Below are 12396 nucleotides of genomic sequence, written 5' to 3'. Positions count from 1 at the left end.
GAAGAAGAAGAAGAAGAAGAAGAAGAAGATTAAGAAGAAGAAGAAGAATAAGATTAAGAAGAAGAAGATGAAGAAGAAGATAAAAAGAAGCCAACTCTAACAGCCTCGCACTCTGAAAAACACAATGCAGACAGTACCAGCTAGGCATGGTCGCGCCCCGCTGCCCGCTGGCGGCGAGACAAGCTGAGGCCGGCCGTGGCAAACGGACGCGCGCCGTTCACCGGACACCAGTAAACTACACGCCCAGCCATTTCAGAGCTTCAGTGGCAGGTCTGAACTCTCGGACACCCTCAGCCCGGCCTCCTTGTGGTGGAATGCACGCGCATGATCAACGGGGGCTACAGCAGAACCTGCTGCAGTGCTCACCCGCATCGGTTTAGCACGCGGGGATAGATACGTCTTTGTACAGCTTCTCTTCACTAGCGTGGCAAATTTGCGTCAGCACTGAATAAGGGCTGCAGATAAACACAAGCCCCGACCAATACCAGCTATAGCCTCCCCACATCAAAATGGACTCTGCTTTATTTAACATAGGGGTAAAATATGTACATTGATTTCGTTCCTTGTAGCCTTACACATATAGACAAGGCAGACACGTAAAACAAGAGAAAGCTTCATAACGGTGGACTTACAGGTTACAACAACAACGACAACAGCCACTTGCCCGTAGTATTGATCAATTCGAGCGTGTCTTAGCACCGAGTGCTCTTGACAGCTCTCTAACAAGGACAGACTTCTCCCCGGACTCTCTGTCGGCTTCGTAATGCCATTTCCGGGACGTGTCCTCGGCCTGCAATTTCAGTGTGTGGAAACGGCATGTCAATTGTGTTACTGTACAATAAACAGAAGAAACCAGAGCAAGACCAACTCTGAAGTACAATCAAGACGAGAGGATCAATACGACAGCCAGAAACAAAGGATGGGTTCCGAAGTTTGGTTACCCATTTCCTCAGTGGAGCTATCTGTTCTTTGATCATATCGGCATGTGGTTGCACTGCGTCTTTTCCTTTAGCTTTGACGTCGTCTACCTGAAAGGGGATACCAGTGTTGTTTCAGAGAGGATATTTGTCAATTAGATGTCTTGACTTCCATCTCTTTTGTTGTTCATTGTTATTATCAAGGATGCTGATTAGTATGTTGACGTCGGCTTATCCAAAGTTGGTTTTATCTACACTGACATATGAATGGGCACAAGTTGGTTCTTTACCATTTTAAGTATGCCAATGACTACGTATTAACTAAAAGATGCTGAAGGAGCATAACAATTTTGAAAACCACATATTTTGGAAATTAATACATGAAAAACTGAAGACAGGAAAACAATGGAAGTACAAAACTCGAATACAAATCATAAATCTCAAACAAGACAGGTGAAGATCATGCAGTAACCACAGAACCTAGAATTTTTATTGCGATCTGATATGGCATTTTTTTTTCTTTTTCTTGAAGGTAGGAAGTATATTTACTCTTGTATATTTCAGTCTAGAGCAAGTTCCGTGACTTACTGAATGCAACTGTAGCTTATTGGCAGTGTACAGCAGCACAGCTGTTGCTCCTCCAAACACCAAAACAGTCCCAGCAAGAAATGCCTTTCCAACTGCGTCAATGAAAAGGTGAGAACAACAGATCTTGAACAACACCACAACACAAAATTTTCTGGCATAATTACATACCCTGTGAGTATCCATCAATTACAGCCTTCAACTTCTCAGGGTCCATGGGAGGAGGATGCATATCACGTCGCCGCTCATTGGCGGTTGCCGCCGAGTAGTAAGGCTGCTCAGTTGGAAGTTCCCATCTGTAAATTCATGACAAAGACAGAAAAATATGAAAATGAATCATCAAGTTAGGTTTTACAGCGTTAACTTAATTACCTCACAGAATGGCCAGGCAGAACAGCTCTCAATATGTAGGACTACTACATGGTACACTGAGAAGAGATAGTTTTCTTTAAATTTAGGAAGCAGTACTCCTGCTAAAAATCTCATGGTACCATTTGCAGCACTCAGTATGTAGAACTAATTGTTGATCAACGTTGCAAAGTTTTAATCTTAAACAGTGTGTTCATCTTATAAAAATGAATAAATGAAGGAGGTAGCACATAACCTCTTGCTCTAGTATCAAGTTGAGTTCTCTAACCAACTAGTACAAAGGTTGAGCCATTATATATTTACGGTTCTGTTTCTGGTATGTGCAACAGTGCAAGTACGAAATTGCATTCCTAGAGGACTCATAACGAGTGCTTATGCACGTGCTAAAAAAATGACCACTTTAGACCCCTCGTTATGACATTATAGAAAGCAGGCTGCAAATAAAATAACAATGTCTCAAATTCATGATTTATAGAAGTGTAGGTTTGTGATTGGCTTCTTGCTTGACCACAAGTCCACAACTATCTAGTGACAGATAATTACAGACGAAATTTATAATTGCTTTTTCAGTATTATTGCCTTACTCCATTTACATCCCTACCACTCTAGCTCAGCTCCACATGCTTTAAGTCGCTAGAGATTTGTAGCAAGTATATATACAAACTTCATGAAATATAACTCTCATCCATGAATTGATTTGATAGATCACCGTATTATGAAAGACGGAAAAAAAATCATTGGGTTATCAAATTCTCTCCTCCTTCCTGCCCACACCTTCATTCTTTTCCTCCTCTGAGAAAAGCCTGAGTTATAGACTGACTAAAGAAATCCACCTAAGCCATAAGTTTTTCAGTTAGAAACTTAGAACTAACACCCTTTTGGTTGGGTTGTGGCTTCACTCGAAGCAACTTTGGGTTGGCTGTACCAGCAAAACTGCTCTATGAAGCCTCGCAGGGTGCGGTGGCATTTTGTTTCCATAACGGGGCTCCGTGGAAGCCAGTTTTCTTGCTAGAAGCACCTCTTGGCTGCTTCGCGCCCTACGTGCAACTGAAGTAAGTGCCTTGGTCAAAGCTAGGAAACTGAAGGTAGGAAAAGGCTGTTTGGTTGGGATTCGGCTATTTTCAGTGGAAAACCACTCTAGAAGCCAAACCAAATAGGATTTGGTCAAAAATATTGGGAGCAGAGCATAGGTGCGGAAGTACATATGGAACACATATGAAATTTATCGGACTGTACATTCTGAAGTGACCCGTGTAAAATCACATATAGCTCATTGCATCGAGTGAATAGAATCAACTTTCGGAACAGTTTCCATATGAAAGCACACCCTGCACCTCACATAAGCTCATATGCCCGTTTTCCTTCCAACGTGTGCATCAGTGATATATATGATTTCCCAGGTATATCGTCCACACCAACTATAGGCAACTAACAATTGCTCTCACGGATCAAAATATACATCACCCATAAGCACAAATTCTTAATCCCTTGCTGATTATCCGAGCATGAATGATCGGGTGCACGTTTTCCCCAATTCAGAACGTACGCAGACCCGAGCGAGCACCCGATTTCAAAGCTACTGTGAGCGAAAAAATTGGAGCAGAACTGAAGGCAGCAGAGCCGCACCTTTTGGGGCCGAAGGTGGCCTGCGGCAGAGCGACGTACGAGCGGAGCGGGTTGAGCACGTCGGGCGACACGCCGGCTGTCTCGGCGCCGCCCTGTGGGAGGACCCAGCGAGTGGAGCCGTAGAGGGTGGAGTCAGCCGGAGGCGGCGTAGGCCTGATGGGCACGGAGTGGCGGAGGATCTCCGGGAGCACGTCGGGCGACGGAGGCGGGGACGCCGGCCTGGGCCCACGCGCGGACGCGGGGAGCTTCGCCGCGAGGCGGCCGGCGGCGAGCTTGGACTCCTGCAGGAAGTAGGCGCCCTCCTGGGCGGCGAGGCGCCCGGCGAGAAAGCTCATCGGAAGGGGCGGAGGCGGCCGGAGGCTAGCGGCGTTGTTCGGGCGCGGTGTAATTTGATCGAGCAGGTGGTGTGCGGTGCAGTGGTTTGCAGAAAGGTCGGAGGCTGCTTATGTAGACGGCCGTTCATAAGCAGTGACGTGGATGTCAGCGTAGCTACTTGAGCTATACTACTATGTGATTTTACTATGTAGTGAACGTTCATAGACAGAGATTATGAAAGGGCAGTGATCTGCGCCGGTGCACCGGCCTAACTGTTGGGTCAGTCCAGCTCGAGCCGTCCGATGCAGCGAGATTCAACCGTCCGATCATGCGTGCGTAATCTCTGTTTTATCTTGGTTGGTCGAAGGAAATGCTCCCTCCGTTTCATAATGTAGCAATCGTAGATTTTTTTTTATAAAGTCAAACCTCACAAATTTGATTAGGCTATGGAGAAACATATTACCATCTAGAATGCCAAATATATGTCATTAGATTTATCATAAGATGTAGTTTTGTATTTTATATATTTAAATATTATAAATATAAATAGTTTTTTTCATAAACTTGATCGAAGTTTGTAAAGTTTGACTTTTTAAAAAATCTATACGCACTGAAACAGAGGGAGTATAAAGTAATTCAGGGTATAGTAGTTTGGACTTTCAACAACTGAAACAATATTTTATTTACATATTGTGAACTATAATTTCAATATTGAAGTTTGAGATCTCTTTTTTTGTATTTATATTTATTAATTATTCTAAATGTCATCAGAAAAACTGTGATTATTTTTTATGTCTGAATGTGAAATTTTGAAACGCAAAAGATCATAATGAAAATTTAAGAAAGATCTAAGTATTGGAAATATGATATATTGAACCCGCAAAAACAAATAGTAAAAGAAATTATGCATCTTCAAATATAACACTAGAGATATAATTTCGATTGCTAAAATATAGACTAAGTAAAAAAACACAATAACAAATATTCATTTGATGATGTCATTTAAGTGGGAATTTGATGACTTTCCACACCTTTCTTTGCAAAACAACATAATCACCAAAAATTGGATCCTTCTTTGTTTAAACAACCACCCAAAATGGAACTTTAGAAATGGTAAGTGATTGTCACAAATAGATCGTTTCATTGGTAAGAATAATTCAAACAATACTAGAAGAATATAATGGCATAGCTCTATGAAACCAAAGAAAATTCATATGATATGAGCATACATTGCATCCTATTTGTAGCAATCAAACCAGCCCAATTTCATTGCATCCGCCTGCACCTCTAATTATAACCACTCAAAATCTCTATTTTGCATATGTGATTATAGGAGATGTCCACTATATTTAAAGAAATACATGAAGATTTTGCTATACAGTACGAACCACGTGCCTCCCTTGAGTGGTTATAATTAGGGGTGCATGCGGGTGCGTCCGGGACCATCCATCATCATGCCGACAGGTGCAGACGCGTCCGCCTGCATTCTTACATATGATCCATATTCAAAAATTTATCCGATTAACTAGTTAACTTGCTGATTAATCCCTACTCGTAGGGTAATCGACCGATTACTTGATTAAATGACTAATTAATTAGCCTATTAATCACTTTCTCGCCAGCCAACCGAGTAGCTACCAGTTAACGATTTCCTCAACAATGCATATGATGGTCTATAAAGATAAAAAAATTGCAATAAGTTCAACTATAGACATGAGACATGATATAAAATGAAATATATATTGGCGTAATCTCTATCAATTCATGGATGCGCTCCCAATTATAGTGTGATTTAAGTTAAACTAGAGCAATATTGGAGATATATCATTTTTTTGCTAACAAAAAACATTTTTTTATTTTCCATTTCTCTTCTAACTCACGGGTCATCCTATTTGGCATTGCTAAAATAACACTATGTCTTTTAGGCTCTACTTAAAACAATATATTTTTTTAAACGAAACAACTTTCACGAGGGCATTGCGCAACCACCAAAAATACACACCGTTTGTTGACTTGGACCATGTACAATTGTTGAAATATATTACCCGCATCCCTCCATCAGTTTAGACTTTTGGATGAGTTGGCTGGAGCATGAATTCAATATGGTATCAGAGCCAAGAGGTCTTGAGTTCAAGACTCTGCCAACGCAGTATTAAATAAAAATGGTTTTGTGGCCTACATCGATCCCACACCTAAGGACTAAAATAGTCTAGACATGAGAGGGAGTGTTGAAATATATTACCCGCCTCCCTCCATCAGTTTGAACTTTTGGATGAGTCGGCTAGAGTATGAATTCAATAATAATGCAAGATACTTAGAAAGTTGTTTGTAATAAATCATATTTTTTGCTTGAGCATCAGTGCTTGTTTCTATAGCTTAGGGGCCTAAGTACATGTTGTACAAATAAGCACCGGTACTTTAAAAAAATAATTCATTTTTACAATCTCCTCTTTAAACACCTTGCATTGTACATGCTCTTAAGACCCATAATCGGTTATTTTATTTACTATCGGTATGCACGTAAATGAGTCGCTAATGAAACAATTTCTTAGGATCCGGTCTTCGTTGTCTATATTATTTAAACACCCTGCACCATACATGCCTTTGGGCCCATAATTAGTTATTTTATTTACTGTTAGCACACACACGCGTAAATGAATCGCTAATGAAACAATTTCTTAGGATCCGGTCTTTGTTCGCCTATATTCGTATGTCTATAGGTTGGATTCTTTCAATCTACGCTTCTTTTCATCGACGGCGCTTGTTGTTCTATTGTGCTGGTCCTCTGGGGCCTTAGCAGGACAATTTTCTCACTGGTTACTACAACAAGGTTTGCCGGCTCCGGTGATGAGGCGATGAAAGGTGCGCCTTCGACTCGCTCAAGTGCTTGTAGTCATCGCTAGGTGGTTTACGGACCTGTATATAATTCCTTCTGATGTTCTTTGTACTATCTTTTCTTTTTTGAATCATTCTTTGTAATAACTTAACAGTAGATGAATAGATCAGAGGTCCCCCACCCCCACAAAACAAACAACTTCTTGGAAAGCAAGTAAAACAAGTCGTTTCATCTTGACACCCCCTTCCAGAAGGCAGAAATTCCCCGATTTCTCTGCCTTGGTCAACAAGTCCGTTTTGCCACAGTAGTCAGCAATAGCTGCACCCCAACATTTCTTATCACAAGGATTAGAGCCGCCAACTTCTGTTTATAGCGGTTGCTTCTTAAACACTTTTATATGCAAAACAAGCTTCTGAAAAGGCCGTCTCTTTGACAGTACTCCTTCCGTCTTAAAATAAGTGTCTCAACTTTGTACTAAGGTTAAGACACTTATTTTGGGGACAGAGGGAGTAGAGACGAAACATATCAAATGCTGAGCTACTGTCACTACAGGTCAGCGCAGAGGAACAAGCGGCTTGCACTCCAAGTAGTCAGGATTGAGTAGCTACAAATTTCAGTACTCCCTCTTTTTGTATACAAGACCACGTCATATATTTATGCTTAATTTTGATTATTAATATACCAACAAAATGTGAGCTATGTGCCACAAAAAGTATGTCATTGGATGAGTAGCATTTTTACCAACACTCACTGTCAGGTGGCCGGCTATTATTCATGCAAGCTTAGTCTGACAATTGGATACAGAGTAGCATATCTGTTGTGAATACCAATTTAAATTTCATTACGATCTGGCATCTGTATAATTTTGCTCATGTGAATCTATCAGTTCCACACAGAAGCAGGTTATTCCGTGTCTCCACATTGGCTGACAGGTGTTTTACTAGTTCAGTGGAATCTTGGTGTTCATGGTTAATGGAACCGAATGGATACATAGTCGAAGAAAATTATATAAACACAAAAGAATTTACACATATAATGAACCAAGAGACCGGTAACCAGGATGTTACCAGCTATCTTGGCTCCAATACTCTCTCAAAATCCCATTACTTGATCATTAGTATGTCCTCCTACCTCACGAAGTAAGTCTGTTTATTGAATCATATATTTTTGCCTCAATAGTATGCTCGTGGGATCTCCAAGGGCCTTATCTCCTAACCAAGTGAGCAGATTGTGGCAGCAGCGTCGCTAAGGGGATGGAGGCTCTTGACATGCCTCCTGTCCTTTACAACCAGCCAAATAATGGAGCTGCCGCCTTAGATGCAGTATCTGTTAACAGGAAAGAGAATCTAGTTACAGTACATATAATACTTCATGCATAATAGGCTTTGGGAGTTCATTTAGGAATAAATTAACTATTGTTTCCTCTCATGGGAATATGAATGGGACTGTCCCATGGAATGAAGGCTTATTCAGGAAGAAAAACATGTGGGTACAATGATGATTAAAAGTATTAGTCTGCTGTCAGAGAGAGATATCAGTCAGGAAAATTGACAGCATGAGCTGGGCTGGTAAAGTAGATACCCATCTGGAAAGAGGTGTTCTAACACTAAATTAAATGAAAACTTTGTTGCAAATGCTCATGAATCACCAAAGGAGCACAGACATTGAGGACGAAGATACATAAAGACCAGTAAGACAGTAACCGGCTGATAACCACCTGGTTCCGAGTACTGACTTGCTGCGATAATAGATCCGTTTTTTGTATCCTTACCCTTAATCTCATTCTCACCTATTCGCTTACGTTTTTTACTCACATATGTGCCCATAACAGTTTGATACACAAGTCAGCTCTTGAATTCATATGAAAACTTGCTATAACTTAGAATATCCATCTTATACAATGGCATGTAGACCAATGTCTGCATCTGTAGGAGTTAGCCGGCTGAAAGCGCAATGTGCCAAGATAAATTTAAATAAAAAGACATAAAAAAGATGCACCGAGAACAAAATCCATTTCAGGAAAACAAAAGAAAGTTTTAATAGGCTGTGCAAGCTGTGAGCAATTCATGGACTCATGTAGCAGATTACCACTGCCTAAGATACCCCAAACACAACAGAAAGTCAAAACTTCCAATATATCCCTGAGTCCCAGACTACCACACTCAATACAGGAAGTACATAAGATTAACTTCTTTAGTGTAAAGAGGATAAAAAAAGATTCAGTTGTGCTTTCTATTTGTCTGTCGTTAGTGGTGCTGGTTTCGGATACCTATCTCAGGTTTCCTATTGAGTATTAATAGGATACTGAATTACTGATCCATCTAGCACAAAGCTTGATATAATTTGCATAAGAAAAAATAAATTTAAAACATGTTGCTAAGGAGCAAGGTAAATAGATACGTGAGATACTTGGGCTGAATCAACGCACCTCCTGTTTAAGAAGATCAGGAAGATTGTCTGTTGAAACAAGACTCTGAAATTCAGCTTTCACGTTCTCGTCTTTTATGCCAAGCCATGTGTTAGGCTGTAAAACTAGCAGTAGGACAGTTAGAACATCTGTGCTTGATGGATACTTGACAATCTTGCTCCTCAAGTTTGAATTGCATGAGCTTGTTTTTGATGAGGATGTTGGTAAAAGCAAATCAACACCCTGTTCATTCCCTTTAGATACCACGGTTCCTGAGATAACAGTCTTTAGTCCATCACCATTTGCTTCTATACATTTGATACATGTTTCTCGGCAGCAGAACCCATCTCTAGATACAAGGTTACCAGACAGGAATGCAGCTCCTTGACAGCACACAGTGGCTGCAATCTCGGCAAGCGAATCTTCATCACTTGAAGACGAGCAACTACCACATAGCCCCTTGGGATATTGCAGTTCGTGGACTACTCTGAAAAGATCAGTATCACGGATTTGCTGTAATACTTTTTCCTGAAAATTAACAGAGTATATGGTGTGTTATGCAAGGGAGAAACAGTAACGGTAAAATCAGCATCAGCAAAGCAAAAGGAAACTGACCTTCAAAAAAAGCCTTTCTTTCTCCTCTTTGCTCAAGCTTGATTCACCTTCCTCTTTTCTCCTAACTTCAATGACACATTTGATCAAATCTCCAGCATTGGCTGGGAGAGATTCCACTAGGCGGGACAGAAGTGTTGTAACATTGTCTAGACTCTCATCCTTCAGTAGATTGGGTACATCTTCCACACAATACTTTGCCATGCTTTTCCAACTTCCATGGCCGCAACTCTTCAAAAAATTGGAAGCAATGAGAAAAGGAGAACCGAAGATGTCAATTTGCACTTGATACAGCATAGCAATGGCATGTTTACCACTGTGTAGAGCAATGAAGGAGCTGAACTGCGCCTTGATACAAGCATGAACCTATCAAATACGAAGACAACACTGTCATAAGGTGGCATGCAACACTGCAGTTTCATAATCTATTTTTGAATTTCCATAGGAAGAACTAGAACAACAGTGCAATTTTGCAGTCTATGTTTTCTCTAAATGAACAGGCAGGTCTACAGTCGGTTACCTGGAAAGATCTGAATGTATAGGAGATAAAACATGTGTAATGTGATGTCAAGGTCTACGACTCTACACAGACACATGATACAATGCAGCTAGCCAGCTAGCTGTAAGACTACTAAACTACAACTGGAGTAGCATTACATCAGAGCCAAAACAATCAGGCACCTCAAGTAGCATTGAGTTAGAGCAAACACCCAGTCTTTCCCAATGAAGCATGTCGAGCTAATCAAGAAGGCAAAAAGGAAATGAACTAAACAATTGCAGCTGAAGAAATCAAGATGCTCCCTGCAATAACATGTCTCAAGAACCTAATAAAAATGAAACTGCAGCCCATAGGGCAGGTTGTAAAGTTTACTATCTATGATACCAAAGTACATAAAAATGCCAACCATACAGAGCAGGTTTTCTTAAACCAAATATTAATTTTAGAGCTATTAGTAAACTGCGTGTCAATACAAGATCAAAGAAGAAATGCGTATCCTGATAATCACTGATAGTAGTGTAGCCCAAATGCTGTTGATTAATCCCAAACTGTCCTATTTGGTTACAAGGTAACAAGACAGCAAACTAAACTACATTCAACAGCATCTTTATACAGGACTACAGGAGTACATGTTGACTAAGGAAACAGTGGTAAGAGACAGAAAGATGGATAAACACTCAGCCTCTCCCAATGAGCATGTTGAGCCAATCAAGAAGGCAAAAAGGAAATGAAGTAAACAATTGCAACTGAAGAAATCAAGATGCTCCCTTCAAATAACATATCTCAAGAACCTACTCCCTCCGTTCACTTTTATAAGTCGTTTTAGACAACTGAAATTAAACTGTTTTGCATGCTGTCTTAAATCTCTACAGCGCCTTATAAAAGTGAACAGAGGAAGTAATAAAAATGAAACTGCAGTCCATAGGGCAGGTTGCAAAGTTTACTATGATACCAAAGTACATAAAAATACCAACCACACAAAGCAGGTTTTCTTAAACCAAATATAAATTTTAGAGCTATTAGTAAACCGCATGTCAATACAAGATCAAAGCAGCAGCGTGTATCCAGATAATCAATGAACAGTAGTGCAGCCTAAATGCAGCTGCTTAATCCCAAATCTCCTGTTTGACTGCAAAGTAACAAGACAGCGAACTGAACTACATTCAACACCATCTTATATACAGGAGTTCAATGTCTGACCAAGGAAACGGTGATAATAAGAGACAGAGAGATGGGTAAGAGAAGGTACCCCCTGAGAAGTCCAGTTGCTTCATCAGTCGTGTTCATGGCATCCCAGAGAAGCGTCAATGGAACCCAATGAGGAGGGTATTTGAAGCGCGCGACATCCAAGATGAGCGCCATGTCTTTTTCGGCGTGATAGCCGCCGATCGGTGAGAAATGGCCAGTTCCAGTCTGCACCCCCGCACGCCGCATCAGACATTGTGTGATCTACTGGTAGGTGGAATTTTGGGGAACTGAGGAACAAAGAGAAGGTGTACCAACCAACCGACCTGCTTGAAGGGGCTCCTGTGGTAGGAGGAGATGAGATGGCAGTCCTGCGAGGAGGCGCAGCGCGTGAGGTGGGCGCGGAAGTCGTGGATGGTGGTCTGGTCGGCGCGGAAGGACTGGACCCTGGCGCCGGCGCAGTGCGCGAGGCAGACGACCTTGCCGAAGGTGATGCCCTCGGACTTGACCTTGTGGAGGGGCTCGCAGCAGTCGAGCATGGACTCGTCGAACCAGCGCCAGGGCCCCTTCCACGGCCGGCCCGGGTCGATGGCGAGCGCGTTGAGGACGACGGAGAGGGAGGCGAGGCCGCAGAAGGCCGGCTCCGACTGCGTCTGGAAGTAGGAGATGAGGTTGAAGAAGCCCTCCATGGTCCCACCCTGCAGCGCCTCCGCGAAGAGGCGCTTCCCCTCCGCCGACGCGAACTCCACCGCCGGCGGCGACGGCAGCACCCGCCGGTACAGCGACGCCACCTCCATCCTGCTGGCTTCCGCCGGCCGATCTGCTGCAAGTGTACGGACGGCTTCGGGGGATTTCGCCACCTGTCGGTCGGCTCTCCCCTTCTTATTTCCTCTCCCTCCGCCCTTGAAATTCAATAGGATTTCAACCTGGGAGTCGTCGTCGGCGCCTCGCTGTCGACCGCCAGTTGTGCTCCTCCACTTCCGTTTTCGACGCTTAAATTTCGCCCAAAGTTGACATTCTTTCCGTATTTCTTCTGGTAGTAGTT

At 42.2% G+C, this 12396-nt stretch overlaps 2 protein-coding genes across 2 annotated transcripts; both read right to left on the bottom strand.

The window, feature by feature from the left end:
- Nucleotides 1-504: 504 nt before the first annotated feature.
- Nucleotides 505-3934, bottom strand: LOC123162066 (uncharacterized). The gene is made up of 5 exons (XM_044579869.1): nucleotides 3498-3934; nucleotides 1674-1798; nucleotides 1506-1597; nucleotides 942-1028; nucleotides 505-790 (listed from the first exon to the last, which is right to left on the bottom strand). Exons 1-5 carry the CDS (start codon nucleotides 3830-3832, stop codon nucleotides 677-679), a joined length of 753 nt encoding a protein of 250 aa, XP_044435804.1. The 5' UTR covers nucleotides 3833-3934; the 3' UTR covers nucleotides 505-676.
- A 3649-nt stretch (nucleotides 3935-7583) lies between these two features.
- LOC123158478 (glutathione gamma-glutamylcysteinyltransferase 1-like) lies at nucleotides 7584-12368 on the bottom strand. The gene is made up of 6 exons (XM_044576452.1): nucleotides 11678-12368; nucleotides 11416-11579; nucleotides 9982-10033; nucleotides 9671-9898; nucleotides 9077-9583; nucleotides 7584-7974 (listed from the first exon to the last, which is right to left on the bottom strand). Exons 1-6 carry the CDS (start codon nucleotides 12146-12148, stop codon nucleotides 7894-7896), a joined length of 1503 nt encoding a protein of 500 aa, XP_044432387.1. The 5' UTR covers nucleotides 12149-12368; the 3' UTR covers nucleotides 7584-7893.
- Between the last annotated feature and the right edge of the window lie 28 nt (nucleotides 12369-12396).

This window comes from Triticum aestivum, chromosome 7B, assembly GCF_018294505.1.
Source record: "Triticum aestivum cultivar Chinese Spring chromosome 7B, IWGSC CS RefSeq v2.1, whole genome shotgun sequence".
Taxonomy (NCBI): Eukaryota; Viridiplantae; Streptophyta; class Magnoliopsida; order Poales; family Poaceae; genus Triticum; species Triticum aestivum.
Note: the sequence above shows the minus strand (reverse complement) of the source record. Positions and strands in the feature narration are given on the sequence as shown.